Source organism: Brienomyrus brachyistius, chromosome 2 (genome assembly GCF_023856365.1).
Source record: "Brienomyrus brachyistius isolate T26 chromosome 2, BBRACH_0.4, whole genome shotgun sequence".
Lineage (NCBI taxonomy): Eukaryota > Metazoa > Chordata > Actinopteri > Osteoglossiformes > Mormyridae > Brienomyrus > Brienomyrus brachyistius.
In genome coordinates this window covers 9176298-9195624 of record NC_064534.1, presented here as the reverse complement: position 1 = coordinate 9195624, position 19327 = coordinate 9176298, and the positions used below count along the sequence as shown (strand labels likewise).

Below are 19327 nucleotides of genomic sequence, written 5' to 3'. Positions count from 1 at the left end.
AGAAATAAAAATGCAGTGATGGCATTTCAATAATCTGCACTATGAATATGAAAAAAATAAAGGATCATAAAGAAAAATAAATACAAATCTCAGATGACACCTGTTGATAGGCAAACATGTTAATTTGCAAAATATTTACATACAGTTATTGGTACAGTGTTGTTAATATTACGATTACTGGTTTATTGTAGTGGTAATAAGTTCATTAGCTTTTTGACTGTGTTATGGACTCAATAATCGTACTTTGTAATTGTAGGCAAGATACAAAAAACCAAGCCATTTTGGATACACACAAAAAAGGTTGTGACGGGCGTAATATTTAGATTTGTAAAAAGGTTGGAAAACCTCAAAAGGAGAAGACATGCTTTGCTACAGAATATACAGCACATGGCGTTCATACCCAATGCATCTAGGCTATTTTGTTCCGTATGGGCTTATTTTGGATCAAACATACTTCATATTCATAAAGCACTTTTCACAATGCTAATTTTACACACTATCCGGTGCAAATAAGAGTTCTTTTTTTGTTTTAATGCAAACAAAGTATATGTTTCTGTTGTTAATTTGTTTTCAAAAGCTGTATGCCCTCTAGTAATGCTTTATGAATATTTCCATTTATAAAATATTACAATACATACTCGGTTCCCAGTCTACAGCATTTAACATAAAAGTAAACGTACTTCCATAAAGCATAACGGTATCCGGTTCAACGTTACGTTAACAAGAAATCGAACATGCTCCGTTTCTGAATTTCCGTCGTTACTTCAGCCACCAAACACAAACACAGACGGAAAACAAAGCAATAAGTAAATAAAGAAATAACGAGGTAAAGAAATCAAAGCGGCGGATGGATGACAGAGGGCTAGTACTGCGAAAGAGGATGTACCCTTTTGGTCTTTATCCGTGCAGGAGCATCCTGGGCATAGCGAGCTGGAGTGTCAGTGAGATAGACCTCTACATCATCAGGCACTTCTTCGAGAAAGTTAGAAGGAACAAGACCTTTGTGTCCGTTGAGTTCACCCTGTAGGGGGCAATACAGAGCAAAAAAAATAACGTGTAAGGGCTATGTTGTTGTGTTATATATAGCAGATTTTTTGGTTTTAAAACAAAAGTCAATTGACAAGTTTAACATATCCGCACATATATTCTGCAGACATTTTCATTTTATTAAGTATCATTTTTTTTTGATTGACTTCAAAGTTCAGTTCTGTTTTTGTTGTTTTGCTATTAGTTGCAATTGTAGTCGCTGGCTGCCAAAGAAATGCTAAACACAAATGTTTGATGTTTTATGTTATCGCAAAGGTGTTACCGATTATAAAGCATCCAGTGAGACTGCTTGCTAAAGAACATTTTAGCTCAGAATAGCTCTTTTAGAACTATAACTTCAGCTTCAATTCATTACTACTTGAAATTAATATTTTACTTAAAACTATTGGTTGTTTCTAACATCAGACATATATTTTTATAAACAAATGTCATACTTTTTGTTATAAAATCAGTAGATTTGCTATATTTTTCCTGCATTAAGGAAGTTCTCCAGCACTATACACCTGGTATCTCAACAAGGAAGAAGCATCTTGTAAGACAGTTGACGTTTCCTTACAGGCACGTTATTGTTTCAAAAAGGAAGTGTAAATAACACCTTTTTTCCCATCCCCTAATAATAATTTCTGTTCCTGGCTTACTCTGAAAAGTAAAATGTTAGGAACGAAGTAGTTCAAATTTACTGTGAACCTGAGTGAGGCTACTCGCCTGCCATTTCACGGTGCAGGTTAGCTATGTTCAGTCATATTGGTGTAGCTACGTCTTAAGCTCTCTTCAAATCAAGTCAAAGGGGCTTTACTGTCATACCATCTATATGCAGGTATACAGCGGCATGATATAACTTCCACCAAGATCATGGTGCAACATGAGCAACAACAGTCACAGGGAGAGGGGGAAGGTTTTCACAGTACTTAAAGTGAAAAGTTATCATTGAACCACCTCGGAGAAATTTGTGCAAACCTTTGACTGGACTCATCCAACCCTAATGGCGTCTGTACAAATTTATGGTCAACGAAACCTTTATTAATGTCAGCTATCCTGTTTCTTCAAACTGTTTCGGCATGAGTGAGCTTCTGCATGTGCTCATCACATCAGCCCACCACTGAAACCCACATTCACAGACCCAAGTTCAGAAGCGCTCCTCTAGTGCAATTTAGCTGAAGAACCTGTGCTGGTATCTCCAGCATGAGGTGAAGTTCTCACTGTTATGAAAAAATCCTGTGGAGATTAACAAAGCTGTCATTCAGGAAAGGGGGGATGGATGGGTGTATGGGGAAAAGGAGCCCAGGATGGGGCTGACGCCGTCATCCCCACTGCGTACTCACATAATAAAAGCCGTCTTCGTCGATCTCCCCAAAAACGTTTATGATGTCTCCTGCGCAGAATGTCAGTTCAGCCTGAAGGACAAAGGAACAAACCTGACTGTCTTAAATATCATACTCCATTTAGCATGAACTTTATTCAAGCTCTGCATGCACATTACACCTTCTTAGGAAGTTAAACTGAATGATTTTTGAAGCAGGTTTCATTATTACCCAGGAAGGGGTTAACCACGGCTGTAATGGCATCTTACACTGAAGTGTAACAGCAATAACGCCTCGCCCTCCGCCTCCTACCACTCTAAGCACAACATGTACTGAATGCACCTGTAGCCGCAGGTGTCCAGTGATGCCCCTTGTGTTAATTATTGTGCTGAACAAGAGCACATGAGATAAAAAGAGAACACATACTGTTCAAACAACACAAAAGGCTTCAGGGAAACAATGTGACACAGGCGGAGAAGCTTGCTGAAGTACTGGTTCATCTAGTATGCAAACCAATACATGTCATATTATAGAATATCGCAGATTACATAAATTAACCACAAAAAAATGATACCAAGGTTACATATTCAAAGGTTACAACCAAATAACCACTATAACCATACCAACAGACCAGAATGGTTTGCGACAAAGAATACGATGATAAAAATACTAAATCGTCAAGGTAAGTCCTCTTTCTGGTTAGTATTCCAGACTAAGTCCAAATCACGCAGTCGGGTAAGTTACTTCTCAACCAGAGAACCTTCTACTGTAAAGTGTCACCACCTAGTAACTGCTTGGTGAGGACTGGGAGAGTCGGGTTTCTACGGCAAAATCCAGCACAGAGAGCACAAAGACGGGGGCCGCCGGCATCACCTCCACGTCCACGTTGGGGGAGCTTTCCCTGGGGTCGTAGTCATACAGCGCCACCATCCTGCGCGTGGACAGTGGCTGCTGCCGCCCGCTCCGCCTGTTTCGCTCTGCAGGAGCAGGGGAGCACAAGCGACAAGATACTCAGGGGATCGATCCGTGTACCAATCTCCCCTGACGTCACTACAGCTACGACCTGTTCCCCACTCCCATACTGTACCATATGTTAGGCTGGCATAGCCTAAATCCCTGGCCTATTTATGGTTTCTGCTCTACCCCACCGAATTTTACTGCTATTACAGCCACTGTAAATCACTGCAGGGAGAGGGGTGATGTTTGGTCCACACCAAGTCATTATTCAAGACTTAAGAAGCTATTGCCATAAAACATACCTTCGGGTCAACAAAAAACACGAATTACTGCCTAAAGCAAGCCCCAGAAGACACATGGAAACCGCAAGAGAACAGACAGAAATGAGTGGATGTGGGAGTGAGGGAGGAGTTTATCCTGGAAAGAACACAGACCTCGCTTGGACTTTCGGGATCTGCGGTTTACTGAACGGCCGTCTTTGAAACGATTGCAGTTCACTTCGCGGGAAAGGAAGGCGAAACAGAACAGAACAAGAGAAAAGAGTGAAAAGCTCAAGGGCTGAACGAGTCATCAGCAGGAGACACGAAGATACAGGGCTGTCAGGAAGGGCGTCTGCTACACTGACGGCTTATGCAGCAACATAAGGAACGCATAAGCTCAGATTCATCTGCAGACCTAAATACAAGTCAATCATTAGCTCAACACAGTCAAAGGACCATAATTTAGACCCTTATTGGCTATTTCAGTCCTTCCTGAGAGGGCCACAGTCAACAGAAAAAAAAAAACAATACTGTCAACAAATATTACAGAACCTAGTTAGGGAACTGTACAGCCTCTGTCAGTCTAATGAACTCTAAACGTTACCTTGCTGCTTAAACATCTGCATTTGAGTAAGAACCTCAAACTGAAAAACAACCAAATTCACCTGAATGACCTATAATATACATCATTGACATTAATAAATAACTGACTGGTGCCGAATAAAAATCTTGAAGAGGATTGGATTGTGAGTGACAACAGCTCCTATCCTTGAATTACCTGCTCAATCATTTTATCTGATTAAATTATATTATAGGTGAGACTCTGAGGATGACTGTTTTCCTCAGGTCATTCTTACGGACTTGCATCTTTTGGCCAGAATCTAGACTAAGGTAGTACAGTATACCACAGTATTTTGGGTATACTGTGGAATTTTGAAACCTTGACAGTAAAATTCCCCAGAGGAGGATGCTGGTTTGGTGAAATACACTGTGGGGGACCCTGCCCCCCTCCCCCCAACCACTCGGTGAATTTTATCACCAAGATTTCAAAACACCGCTACAGTGTTACTGTTGAAAATACTGTCAAAATACCACACACCTTGGTGTAAAGTCTGGAAGATGTGACAGTATGAAAAAATAGATACCGCCCAAGTATAATGGAAAGAAACCAAATCTCAGGACCCTAAAGGGATTAGCTCTATCTTAGACTGACAGAGTGTAGGATGATTCAGTGTGCTGCCCTTTCTCACAGGGAGAGCATTGAGACAGTGCCCCCTAGGGGTGGGGGTGAGAGGAAGAGCGGTGATATGCCATCACAGTAAAATGAAAAATTTGGGTGGTGAGGGGAAGGATTACCAATTTTTTCCACAGGGGTGTTCAGCGGCAGGAAACCCTGCTTGACAAGCTGGTCCATCATCTCCTCATCTTCGGTCTGGATCTCTGATACCATGTTGCACGGTATGAGGCCCATTCTACCATTGACTTCTCCTCGGTAGAACCCGTCTGTGTCCTTGTCCCCATATACCTTAGTCAAACAATGGTCAAATGAACGAGAAGCAGAATCAGCCCCCGTTCCCCCTTACCGATGTACAGACGTCTCATACAGGAGAAAGGCGGTCTGCATGAAATGCCTTCCAACTGAGCCTCATCAGGGTGTATCCTTATCCTTTCACTCCCCATCAGCACCTCACAAATGTCCAAACAAGTTTTGCAAATCCTAAAGCTTATCCCCTTATACTGAGCACATTAAGTAGAAACATTTAACCAGCGATGACTGCAATCCTAGATGAGTCTGCAGCTCAGTGGGTAGACTGGCGGCAGCTTCACACCTCCAGGGTTGGATGTTATCCCCACTATTGCATGGGTTTCCTTCCACAGTCCCACAGTAGGACTGGCATCTCTAAATTGCCCGTAGACTCTCAGAACAGAAGAGTACCAATTTGTATCTTTGCTTGTCACTGGGGCTGTACCCTCAAGGGTTTGCCAATTGTACCTTAGCTGTAGGTCAATGTACCTTCTAGTCTAAATTAAGGAAATGAACTACGAGGAACATTTTTCTACCACAGACATTAATGTTGTTTGTACCTTTGGGATGTTCCTCAGAGTCCATTTCTGTGCTTTAAATTAGACTAAAAGATACCTACAGCTAGGGAACAATTGGCAGACCCAGTGACAAGCAAAGGTTAAATTCGGTATTCTTCTGTTCTGACAGTGTGGCGTTTGTGTGATCTGTGATGACCAGGCATCATGTCCGGTGTGTACAGGGCTGTACCCGACGCTGCATGGGGCAGGCTTGGTTTCCACTTCAATTCTCTACTGAGTAAGTGGCTGTAAAATTAATGCAATTAATATCTGCCCCAATTTGGACTAGTGTAAATATGCACAGAAGGACAGAATGTGCACAGACACCCACCTTGATTATCTGCCCCTCCTTAAAGGGCAGCTCCTCATCGGCACCATCAGGGTTGGGGGACATGGAGATGGGGTCGTAGTCGAACAGCGCCACGAAAATCCGAGACAGGTCGTCTGGCTCCGATTCCTCGTAATAATCAGGGGATCGGCGATCACGGCCGCTGTAGCCATCTGCAATATAAGAGTGAGGTCACCTGACCGTCTAGTCATGCCTAACCACCAGGGGGCGCCTAAGAACGTGATGTTGATAATAGCTGACAGAGGCGAAGGTGGTCCAGCAGACGTGCGAAGACGTTAATTTCAGCAGATTGGAGTTGGAATTTGAACTGCATAATTTGATAATGTACTGGGGACATTTTTAGCAGGAACAATTTAACCAAATTTAACTGCAAGTTCATTCTGGCTTGCACCCAGGATAGACATCCATAAACACGGAGATTAGAAGCAGCATCATTGCCAATCTGGCACAAGCTCGTTGTCCTTTTCGTCATGTGGTCATGGCACCTCTGCGAGGAGACCGGCCTCTGCAGTTCAACTCAGCAGGCGTCGAAACGACAAAGTAATTCTGCCGCAGAGTGTGGCGGCGCACCGGAGTCCAACCACGCTGCATGTGGCCAGCAAAAGCACATGGTCGTTTCCAGCGAGGATGTAGGGAGTAGAAACATTCCGATGGGCATGCGGATGGCGATGGCGGGGGGGGGGGGGGCTACATTGCTGTTTTACAACACTTTTTTCCAAACAGGCATGCGTCAGACTCAATCTATCTACTTTTCTCTCTTTTTTTCCCCAGACAAAGCCTCCGTATATATAAATGTGAACACACCATCTTAAAAGGACAAGAAAAAACAAAACATCAGTTCATGCTTTCGTCAAACAGGAAATGACTCAGGTTAAGGTCAGAGGGAGAGACGGGAACTGGGCACGCTCAGTAGACATACAAACAGTCATATGCCACGACACGTACCAAAGGCCTCCAGGGAAATACAGACACCGTAAGCAAAGCGTTGAACAACACCTGTTACGGACGAATCATGCACCTTAGACGTCATCATGCTGGACAGCATTTTCAGCAGGAGTCTGTTGGCTGGATACTAAATGTCATCTTGTATATAGTTTTTACATCTCCAAATGTTAGATCTACGACTTATATTTACCTATTGAAGTAGCAGAAAGGTATCATATTTATAAATGATACTCATTATTATACATAAATATATGCATGAATGCAAACTGAATGTTTATTCAAATTTAGCTACTTTATTAAGTAAAGCTAAAAAGCGGAGATTCTGGGATCTTCTGGGTGCGAAAGGCACCATTTACAGTGCGTTCACAGGGCCATGCGCCGCAAATCATCAACTTATCATCATATCAGTCGCTTATAAGGTAGTTTTATTCAAAACAGCTTAGCCAGCTCCCCCATTTTTTTGTTTTTAAACAGAGGACGTTAATCCTGAGTTTTTTTTTCTATTCAGCAATTTTGGCATCAGGACTTTGGAAAATACAAACTGTCATTGTTAGAAATCATTACCCATGCAGAACAAGAGACAGCTGTACTCCAGCGAGGCCTTAATAAAAAGGTAACACTCGGAATAATACAATGTTAAAGTACCGTTAAAAAAATCCCTCATTTTTACTGATCGTTTTGTTAGTCTGCAAAAAGTCAGATAAGTAAATAAAGTGTCAAATGAGAATAAAATTTAGATTGAGTGTCGGACCTGCGGGGGTGAGAGGATGCCTTTATTTTACCCAAAGAGCTTATTTTGGTTTCATGCTCTTCACATGACAGAGAACACCACCACGGGGGATGAAGACCATTTTTCTGATATTCAGCGTTGCAATTCTCCTTACAGTAAGCAACCAGTCATGCAAAATAAACAACGTCAGACAAGGCGATGTACAGAAGTTTACAGGAGGCAGGGAGGGAGGGTACAAAGGGCTTTCTGGCAGGGGTCCAATGTTGGACTGGAGCATACATGGGAACACTCATTCTGCAGCTAGCTACGGTAAGCAGCCATCTTGGATTCCCTGCTTCCCACCCCCCCACACACACACACAAAACACATACACACTTCCCAGCACCCAATGTATTCACACTAAAAGACGTGCAACATGAGGTGGGGGAGGGGGCGGGGGTTTAGTCTAGCACCCCACCCAAAAATATCTCGGATTAGAAGCTGCTCTCAAATAGGTTCTGAAGCAGCTTAGTTACAAGGCACAAGTCTTTTGTATGCGTCATTGTATGTCTTTGGTTAAAAGAAGCCACCCCACATACCATATTGATGTTCTGAGGTCACACTTCGCTGTAAGGACCATTTCCTGCGGCCAGCTACACTGCCATAGTTAACATCCTCCTTGTCAGGTGAGAGGTGTCCCTGACTCCCCTCACTGTTACTCTCCATGGTGATCTCTACAGAAGACACCAATGAGAACATTACATCTCCAAACCCTGTCCACCCCCCCACCCTCACCGCAACCCAACCCACACCCCCAATACCACTTCAAACACTCATCACTGGGGCCTGCCTTACCCTCAAGGCTCCCCATTGCTTCCTCCAGGTGAGAGCAGAGTGTGGGGGCGTGGGGGGGGGGGGGGGGGTCAAGGGGGTTAGGTAAGAGGGTGGGGGGACTGTCAGGGCCTTTTGAGATGCAAGGCCGAGTTCAGGGTTGCTCCATTGTAAAACAGCAATGCCTGCAGTCTTGTTGGAACACACAGAAGCAGACAACTACACTGGTCCTCCAAGCTTTCATCGAAGTTAGAGGAAACTCAGCTGAAAATGGTCTAGCTTTTGATTGGCTGAAAGAAAGCATGTTATCCAATGAGGGCCATTTTTTTTTGTGTGTCACCTTACCAGCCGCCAATGAGCGTTCTTCATGAGCCGGGCACCCAAAATGCCATCGCATGTTGAGATATATTTGTAAGAACAGAACGCTGCATGTTCATGTGCATGAGTTGGAGCCACAGGTGTCTATGGTGATTTTAGTCATGTTTCCATGACGAGATGCAGAGCTCACGTGAGTAAGAAACACATGGGATTAAACGAACATAACAAAAACAGACAAAACTGTCGGTGATCCGGGACGAGACGGTGGCATCGGGTCAGTATGTCCCTCACATGGAGACCGCACTAACCAATGGAGGGAACCATCATGGAGCGGCGCTGGAGGGGGGCGCTGCTGTGGGCCAGTCTCCGCCCTGAGTGCTCCAGCCGGTCAGTGGTGCTGCTCGCTGTATGGGTGTTACCTAAAATCTTAAAAGGAGAGACACACAGACATTAAGGCCAGCCGTCTACACACAACAAGAAAACCTACCTATCAAGGAAGGGACAAGAAGAGACTATAATCTGTCCCCCCCCCATCACAAAAAAAATCAGCTAGTCTTCAAGGAGCTAAAATGACAAAACAAGAAACAAAGAAAAAAAAATCAACTTGGGCCAAACGAATCAAAGCCCCCAAACAACAAGAATCAAGATTTGGCTGAATCAAATGCTAAAGACCATTGTTATTGTTTTTTGTTCTGTATGTGCTTGTTGGCTGATGGGCATACTGAGCAAAACAAAAAAGGAAAAAAACGACAAAACTAATAAAGTTACTGCATGATAGATGCTTTGAGGAGTGATTGGAGACAACCATAATGGCTTCGACCTGGAACGGGCAAGACAAAACAGGGAAGAGGGGCACCCTCACACCACGGGCCAAGGCTAAAGGAAGGGCTGATCACTGACCAGGAAGAGAGATCGATGTCCACCGTGATGTCTAGGTGTGTCGTGCCGAGGGTGATTAGTGATGTGCTCAGACACAATGCTATTTATTTGAATCTAAGCGACACTAGTCGCATATAACATTTAAAGGCAGGAGAAAAAGTGAACTACAAAAAAATAAATAAATAAAAATAACACACACAAAACCTGAGGAAAAGTGAAGCCACCCACAATGTCTGAAGGCAGAGAATAAACGAGCGACGAGTAAAATTTATAATCACAGAAAAGGCAGGATAAGTGACAGTTCTTAGGTATACCAGGCAGGTATACCAGGCAGTCTTTAGGTATACCAGGCAGTCCTTAGGTATACCAGGCAGTCTTTAGGTATACCAGGCAGGTATACTAGGCAGTTTTTAGGTATACCAGGCAGGTATAACAGACAGTCTTTAGGTATACCAGGCAGGTATACCAGGCAGTCTTTAGGTATACCAGGCAGGTATACCAGGCAGTCTTTAGGTATACCAGGCAGGTATACCAGGCAGTCTTTAGGTATACCAGGCAGGTATACCAGGCAGTCTTTAGGTATACCAGGCAGGTATACCAGGCAGTTTTTAGGTATACCAGGCAGGTATACCAGGCAGGTAAAACAGACAGTTTTTAGGTATACCAGGCAGGTATACCAGGCAGGTAAAACAGACAGTTTTTAGGTATACCAGGCAGGTATACCAGGCAGTTTTTAGGTATACCAGGCAGGTATACCAGACAGTTTTTAGGTATACCAGGCAGGTATACCAGGCAGTCTTTTAGGTATATCAGGCAGGTATACCAGGCAGTCTTTTATGTATACCAGGCAGGAAGGTGGTGAATAAAAAGGTTTTAGCCACAAGGCACACAGGAATACAGGTGCTGGGCAGACACACGTAGGGGTCAAAGGGCAACAAGTACGTGTAGGTGATACTAACGGCAGAGCTGGTTTTATATAGTAAAGGAGTTTGATTAAAAAAGGAACCAATTCGAAACTACTACTGTGTAAATTATATTTGCTATATATATATATTTTCCCACCTTTTAAAAAGAGAGATGTCAAATCACGCATAGAGCTGATTGGGTGCAGAGGTGATGAAGGACTTGTCAATCATAAGGGAAGAGAGGAACACCAGACATGGGGTGTGGGGGGGGGGGGGGGCTGGGTTATTGCTGCTGTCCAGTTTGGTAATGGGAGGGGCAAGGATGAAGTCAAAGGGGTGGCGGAAACTATTATGGTTGAACCACTCTTCTATACATGTTTTTTTTTTCTCCCCACAGAAACAAGAAACAAACCCATTCTGAAATGGCCTTTAGGTAATCAAAAAACAAACAAAAACAAAAACAGGAGCATTGTCTAAGAACAAACAAGCGTGAAACAAAGATCTACTTGATGCAGCTGGTATTATTTGGCACAATGAATCAATGCACAGCGATACAAAAATCAAAAACAAAAACAAAAAATCTATGGGAAAAAAAAGAGTAACCCATAAAAAGACACCCAAAAGGAGGGAAAAGGAGTGATTTTACTGATTGGCGATGCAGTGTAAAGCAGGGGTATGATTAGGCCGCACACACCAGTGGCTCCTCCGGGCTCCAGCTGAGTTTTGTCACTGAGTGTGCCCTATAGTCCCTGTGATAGGTTCTGCTGAGCTCATTCAACCGGCCCTCACTCAGAGCCACCTCTCCGGTCAGCCGCCCACGCGCCGCCTCCCGTCCCGGCCTGCACCGCAGCTCCTGGCTCCGCAGGTGCGCCACGTGCACCGTCTTGGCGCCCATTGCTGGGACGTCGTTGAAGTCCTCCTCCACGCTGCACTGTCGGGTCAGCGTCCTCTTACGCCCTCCGATGCCAGGGGAAAGGCCCGCGGGATGGGGCTCGCGGCCGGGCGGCCAGCCATAGCGGCGGCCCAGGGAGCCCTCCTCCTCGCTGCCGCAGTCCAGGCCGCTGTCCGGGCTCTTTGTGACCTGCCGGCCGCTGTCGGAGAAGCGGGGCGAGGAGCGCTGCCGCGGGAGTCTCCGAGCGGCCTTGCTGGGGGACAGGCGGCGGTATGGGCGCGGGTCTTGTGGGCAGGCCCAGCGACGGGCCTCCTCAAAGTGCAGCCGCTGCCCCGGGCCTGGAGCCTCCCCACAGTCGGGCTCCTCCTCAGCCACCTCTGGGATGCTGTGCAGCCGCTTGCTACGAAGGGAGCGCCTCCGCACGACTTCACGCTGCAAGTCCCAGCAGTCCCGCTCGTCCGCTAGGTCCTGACGCCTATAATAGGCCTTCAGCCATTTTGGTCGCGTGGTTGCCGTGATTTGGTTAGTTTTGCATTTTTTTTTAAATAATTCAGCATTTTTTTTTTAGGTTTCAATTTTGTTTGTTTTTTTTTGTTTTGAAGGTGTTAGAACAGGCGGGACACAACACAGTGTGTGAATAGAAAACAAAATGGGAAAAAAGACAAAATAAAGACAGAATTAGTAATTCGAGGCAATGGTGAAACGTAATGCATGCAGACTCATTCCATGAAGGAAATGGCATGCTTCCAACGGGAATCTGTGGGAGGGAAAGAAAAAGAAAAACAAACAGAAATGATAACACACAATAGATGTGTTTCGGAGAGGATTTCGGATGCTGGGACAGATTCAGATCAGTCAAAGAGTCTCTGGTGAATCGGCAGAGAAATCTGCCACAGAGCCAGTCCTCAGAGAAGCGAATGGACACGTGAATGGCGTGGAAAGCCTGACAGAGGCGGTTAAATGAACGAGAGTGAGAGTGGTAAGGCATAACAAGCACATTCTGAGCGACTGAATCCCACCACATGGGGCAAAAGATAGCAAACAAAATCAAAACAAACAGAAAACCTCATATTCTGTTCTAACAGTTTCAAAGCTACCTGTGTCCTCCAGAATGTAGTTAGGAAATCTGACATTTCATGGCTACTTATTGTTATTTTCCTTATTTGCAATTTTTTTATATTATTCCCATTGTACAAGCCTGCAGGGAAGGATTCCGTACTAGATCCAGTTGACGCTGAAATTTGTGGAGGTTCCAGGAGGTGGGTTCTTAGTCTACACTAATAACATCAGCTATACTATCAACTTACTGTTTTTACTGGTGTAGAGTCCTGTGTTCATATTTACACAAGAAATCATCCCTTTAAATCCATCGACAGAAAAGTCTCAATCTCACAGAAACCGTGCAATTAAGAACTGATCTGAAACATCGAGACCTTCTACATCTGCGCCAATGGACTTTCTGCTACTGTCTGTCACCCCAAGAACCACTTGCAAACACACTTTGCGAACCATGTGTGGTTTCCAAGCCCGGTGAGAGTATCAAACAGTGATGGATGTACAGAGATGTACATTGAGACAGGGAAAAAACGAACACAAAACTGAGTGCGTAGACATGATTCCAATAATAGAAAAGTAGAAAACAAAAGGGTGTTTTAATTTATTTTTTTAATGATGACGTTTTCAAAATACGCCACTATGCAGCCGAAGCTATGGTCCTTTGTACTTAGCGATGTTGTCTGTCACAGCTATATCAGCTACTACATGTGCTAAGAATTACCTACAGTACACATCACTCCACAAGTCTGATTAAGCGGTTTCATAATAAAAGAAAACCTTTCAACAAATATTAGTTCATCACAGAATACATACACTTTTATTAACAGGTATTACAGTCCTATTTTATCATTTTAACTGATCATTAACGGTGTAATTTGTGGCATTTTCATTTTGTTTATGCAGTTTATTTATCAGACATATCATATAAAGAAGACTTCTAATTAAATTTGTACTTCAAAATTCTGCGACTTTGACACCAGAGAACGAACTGTGTAAAAAAAATATGTGCAAGAAAATCTCATAAAGGAATGTAAGAATATTTGGGGGCTCCCAAATGGGTTTAGCTAGCTGGGACGCTCATCCCAAACTTGCTGGAATTACCCAGTTCTGCAAACGGTGACCCCCTGCATGGTTGTTATATTCAGGTAACGGCTTGACAGCAAAGCCTTCTAAAAAAAACCTAGGAGAAACAAGACGGAATGGCCTAAAAACAGCAACACTACCACAACACTGGCAGAATTCATACCAATTCATGGCGTAACACTCATTATTCAGGAAATCACTGCAGAAAAAGAGAAATACCCTGACCAGCCATGTGCCATGTAACACCCACACTGGCTCATTTACCTGATAGCAGTGGCCACTGCAATGAGTAAAGACAGCGGCCAGTCATGGCAACGATATCCTACAAGATTTCACCATTTCTGAGTGATTTATGTGTCCTACTGTCAATATTCACACACAAATTCAGAAAAACACACACCTGTAGCCGTTTTTAAATAACTTAATATCCCTCCGCCAAGAAAAACACCTCATTAACACTTTATAACAGTCACGCTGTTAAAACCTAAAATCGTCATAAAGTTTATGATAATTTCTCAATTGTACATCATAATTAAAAAAAAATGGAAGGAGAAACTGGTGTGCATCCAAAATTGCTCAGTCTCAAACCATAATATCCATGTTTCTACGGAAACATCTGTCACAATGCTTTACTTGTTTACAAGTTGTGGATGTACTAGTTACTGAAACTTTTTGTCAAATAATTATACCACTCTCTTCTTTGGCATTTCGCCATGTATTTCAAGTTTATTCAACGGTATGTCTTTACATTGACTGAACCTATAAAATTTGAATGAGTTTTAGGGCTCAGGTTTATGCTGTACCTTTACAGTTTAATTGGTGTAGTACTTGACACGAGACCATGAAATAACTTTCTGGTGTATTACTGTGTGATCACTCAACACAAGCTGCACAACATTAAACAAATGTTAGACTAGAAAACAACCAAAACACAAATGTGGGAAAAGAAAAGAAAAACATGAGACAATAACGAACGAAAATGTGAATAATTATTTCATTTAAGCAGTGACACTTAAATGAGATTCCCGAAATTACTCATAATGCCGTAAAGCATCCTGACTGATTACACTGTTCACTCTGTGGCCGTTAAGTGCAACGCAACGCATTCCTCGTGTGACCTCGCTGATTTCTCCAAGGGGAGTCAAACATCTGACATTTAGGAATCCGGTATCACTGGTCTGAACAGTGAAGTAGATTTTGTGTTGCCTTCGGGAGGGGGGTGGATAACATGACTCTACATCATGCGTGACCTGTGGCCCGATGATTGGGACCCTTAGCAGCATTCTCACAGTGGCGTGCGCGAGCAAGTGTGTATGTTTATATGTGTGTGTCCGTCCACAGGGTGGCGCTATGGGGATGTGTTAGGCTTTTGGATGGCCAAGCAGAGCTCCACGCCGTCGCCGTGTTAGTGAACAACGCAGGCGCGTTCAGCAAGGCATGAGGGGCTGCAGGCCGCCCGCCTACTGAGCGGGAGTGCATGGGGGCTGCCCGTTTGCCCAATTGTCCCCGGAGGGCGGGGCAGGGGCGGGGCCGTCCTGTCGTACCTTGAGCGTGTTGTGAGAGTTGATGCTGCGTCGCCGCCCTTCCTCCAGCTGCATCTCGGAATACAGCTCCTCCTCATCCTCCTCCATGATGTCGGACAGGTCTGACCCTCGGCTGCTCTCTGTCTGGTACTCCTCACTGTGGCTGTACAGCTGCGGCTGCACGGGGGCACGGATGCTCAGGCCCCCACCGCTTCTAAAGGCACGGCACCCCCCTCCCCGTTTAGGGAGCCCAGCCCCTCACCCAAAACCGAGACCCACATGCGTATGACGGCACAATTTTTATTTGTTTCTTCAGTTTTTTTATTCATTCCTTTCATTTGTAATTACAGAGCTTAGCTGGAGCTTGATAGCAGATTGCATTTAGGATTTTAAAAATGCCCATCCTGCTCATATTCCTTAATAAATGCACTGCACAATAACTGCTTTTACTGTTTATTGAATAGTTTATTAGACATATAGTGTACTGTACTGCACCTTGCTTTTTTAGTGCTAAATCTGCACTTAAATCTGGTTGAACAGTGTTGCCAATATTTTCACATTTTAAGTTTTACCGATTTTAGGAGTTGCACAATTTACTGTGATACAGTTTAAGTACCAAGAGTGCAAGTACTCTGATGCCCTTAACTGCCTGGCTCTATCTGACCATCCATAACATAGTCACTCATTGCCTTTGGCTGCAGTGCTTGTCACACAAAAGGTGCAGTTCAGCTAACATGACACTAGGCGGAGTGCCACATTATTTATTATATGTCTACCTTGTCAGTAAACATAGTAAAAGCAAGAGAACATGAGCGTTCAGTTTATAGGCACACATTACCTACTGCAACCCACATTTCTGAAATAGCTCTTTGGGTAATGCATACTGGCAAAAAATCCAGAACTATTAGAACGTAAAAATCATGTATATATACAGCCTTGGAAAAAATTAAAAGACCACAGCACAATTTTTTAATTCACTCATTTCTCAATTCATGGGTTTGCATCTGTGAATGAAACATTTCTTCTTTTTTTTGCAAACTGCAGCCTGGTTCTTCTCTGTCTCTCATTAATGAAGGGCTTCTTCCTTGCTTTATGGACTGCAGTCTGATACGAACTGTCCTAGCACTGCACTTCACACCTGTGCTTAATGTTTCCCATTCCTTTTGAAGGTCACTTGATGTCATCCTATGATTCATGAGAAACCTGTCAGATAAGTTAATGGCCACCTCTTGCATTAGAAAGTAATTTCCGCCCTTTACCTGGCTGGTTTCTGGTCATTCCCAGTGTCTCCTGCTTCACCTTATTCTTATGTACTGCTGTCTCAGCAATTTCGAACCTGGAAGCAACCTGCTGCTCAGTGCAGCCTCTCCCAGCAGAACCAGGATTTTAAAATGCAGATTTGTTTAAAAATATAGAGTGGTCTCTTAATTTTTTCCACAGCTGTATGTGTGTGTATATATACGTATACACAAATGTGTGTGTGCCCACGTGCATGCGAATTTAATATTTTATCATTAAATAAACAGCTCAGCCATTATAAAACAATGCCGAAATAGACAGCTTGCCCCCTGGTGGACGTTCTTGCCCGCTGGAGATTCTCACAGTATATGAATGCCACGGGTTACCTGTCGACCCAGCTCAGAGCCTCGCAGGAAGTCGTCGACCGACGCCCCTCGCCTCCTGGTTCGAAGCACCTCGTAGCCATCCTCCTCTTCGTCGGAGTTCAGCGGGTGGACGGCACCACTCCTCTCACTGAAAATGTTCCCTTTCTCCACCTGGCCGGTGGGTTAAGGAGGGAGGGGGTTGGTGGGCAGCTCGGTCTCCAGCAAAGGCCTCCACCTTAGCTGTGTGCTTAAACCAAAACCCTCTTAACACGGCACCATATGCTTGTGACACCTAATGGGTTCACATTGCAGTGCATCCGGACCATTTCATCTAGCTCACATTCTAAAATAACACACCTTTGGTCTATTAAAAATAAACAGTACATAATATTATTCTCTTTGTTATACAGGTTAACGCCAATCACAATCTGCAATATAATCGTACGACAGTGCTTCTTGGAGTGGCACCAATTTCCACTTCAGTCTGATTTTGTCTCCTGACAGGATTTCTTTTCCCTCCCACTCCCATTGCACCCACCAATCACGTGATTGCTCCGCCCCCCCTTTCCCCCTACTCACGCGGTTGTTCTCAGCCACTCTCTGAGCGGCCTCCCGGGCGATGGCTTTGGCCACCGTGTTGGGGATGGGAGCACCCTGGGGCTGCGGCAGGATCCTCTGCGGGGAGGGCGAGCGGCGACCCTGCATGTGGGGGGGCTCGAGGGCGTGACCGTGGGATGGGGGCATCGAGGCCGGGGGGCACGCCGGGGGGCACGCCGGGTCCCATGACGGGCTGATCCTGGCCCCCTGGTGGGTCCCGATCGCCTCCGGCTCTTTGGTTTCGCTCTCTCTGGCACTTGCTAACGGCTTGGGCCTGGGGTGTGTTTGTGGCATGGGCTGCAGGGGCGGGAGGGGTGACGGGTGGGGTGGGTGCAGTGGCTGAGGCAGGGTGTGTGACTGTGGCCGGGGTATTGATTGGATCTGCGGCTGGGGGTGCGACGGAGGGTAGGTTTGCGGGTAGGGTGGAGGGTGCACCTGAGGGCGTGGTGTGTGGGGTGGGGGGTGAAGGACTGGGGGCTGCTGCAGTGGGGGGTGCTGAGGCGGGGGTGGAGGAGGCACCAGGAGGTTGTGTGGAATGGTGGCGGCAGAAGAATCCTGGGACTCTCCTTGTGTTGACAGCGTCCTGACGACGACCTCTCGGGCCTCCAGACACTGTACCCTGTTGAGCTCCACCAAGACGTATTCTGCATTTGGGAACATCACCTCAGCGATCTGTGAAAAGATGACTCCGCTGGGGGAGGTGGACCAGAACAAGAGCTCCAAGTGAATAATACCCTAACCCTGGCTATAGGCTTATAACCCGGGCTTTTATTTTCTCTTCTTACAGAAAATTCAATATGCTGGAAGATATTTTATTGACAAATCACCAGTTATACATAACTTAAAAAAAACTGGAAGTAATCAAGGAACATATCTTGAACATTAACATTTCAGGAATATTGGCTGAAAGCCTTAAATTGTGAATTGTAATTGTGCACTTTTTTTTTCCACTAGAGGGCGCAAGAGATCAACAGTGGTTATGGGGTCACTCAAACCAAAATCAATGAGCATCGGGATCACGGAATTAAGAATGTGCCTCAATGGAATCGATAACCCTCAGATTTCGCCATCGCCTCCATCGACCATGGCCTTACTTTTTGCCCTTTCGTGCAGACAGCGTAGCCAATCACGCTTGCTCCGTTCGAAGTTCCATTGGATGTGAGTGGTGGCGGCTTCCATCGCACCTGGAGGACGCCTGGAACCTGCGCACACTGGACCTGCACCTCCTGAGGTGGCTGCGGCGGTCCTAGATGTGGGGGAGGCAGGGAAACAGCCTGAGACTCCCGGATACATATTAGATGCTTTCCCACCACAGGAACGTTTTCTGGAACAAGGGGTGCTTCTCATTATGAAGAACGCAGAGATCATACTTATGGTCTTGGCAAGAGCGGTCCTGCTAACTTGCATCCCAAGAACGAACTTGGGGTGCAATGAATCATGGGACTGGCGTCATTTGGCAAGTATGCAATCAATGTATCCTTGACATTTGCGGCAGAGCAAGAATGACATCTGGGAACTTTACCGATGTAAAACAGGTACACAAGAACACAAGTATGCATATTGAGAAACACCCAAGGACTTTTTTTCTGGAACCAGCAATTTCTGTAGCAACTCTGGCTTAGTTCCTCGGAAGTAGTTCCAGAGCAAGTTATTTAGTATCTTCTCTGGACTAGGTACTTTTTGTTCAAACCACAAACTACCGGGGTGGGCCTTATTGTGAGGAGCTTGCTGGTTAACCACAAAAACTGGCACTAACTTATGCGGAAGCGTGGGGAAAAGAGGCAGAAGTAGTGTAGCAAAAACAGAACAGACGGAATTATTTTTGAATCTCAATTATATTTAATTCCTTTAATGAGATCCATATTTGCTTGCATCTCCATATTTCTTCATCGGAAAATTCGATCAATAACCAATCTACTTTTGTCTAATATTACCGATGCCAGCAGTAAAACTTGCTAGCAGAATAACATTTTTGATTCTGTGGAAGTT

General features: G+C 44.8%; 1 protein-coding gene across 5 annotated transcripts in view; it reads right to left on the bottom strand.

Annotated features, from left to right (window-relative positions):
* rimbp2b (RIMS binding protein 2b) overlaps positions 1-19327 on the bottom strand; it is an 80767-nt gene that overhangs the window by 4368 nt on the left and 57072 nt on the right. For 2 of the 5 annotated variants that reach the window (XM_048993259.1, XM_048993269.1), the window contains exons 12-21: positions 18433-18584; positions 17321-18010; positions 16763-16912; positions 15159-15314; positions 9108-9225; positions 5979-6148; positions 4922-5090; positions 3222-3325; positions 2370-2441; positions 887-1021 (exon numbers count right to left, since the gene is read on the bottom strand). In XM_048993259.1, coding sequence (XP_048849216.1) covers positions 887-1021; positions 2370-2441; positions 3222-3325; positions 4922-5090; positions 5979-6148; positions 9108-9225; positions 15159-15314; positions 16763-16912; positions 17321-18010; positions 18433-18584 — 1916 coding nt within the window. Of the gene's footprint in view, positions 1-886; positions 1022-2369; positions 2442-3221; positions 3326-3739; positions 3803-4921; positions 5091-5978; positions 6149-8249; positions 8385-9107; positions 9226-11277; positions 11962-15158; positions 15315-16762; positions 16913-17320; positions 18011-18432; positions 18585-19327 lie in introns of all 5 variants that reach the window. The other 3 variants (XM_048993277.1, XM_048993241.1, XM_048993249.1) reach the window with 3 other exon arrangements.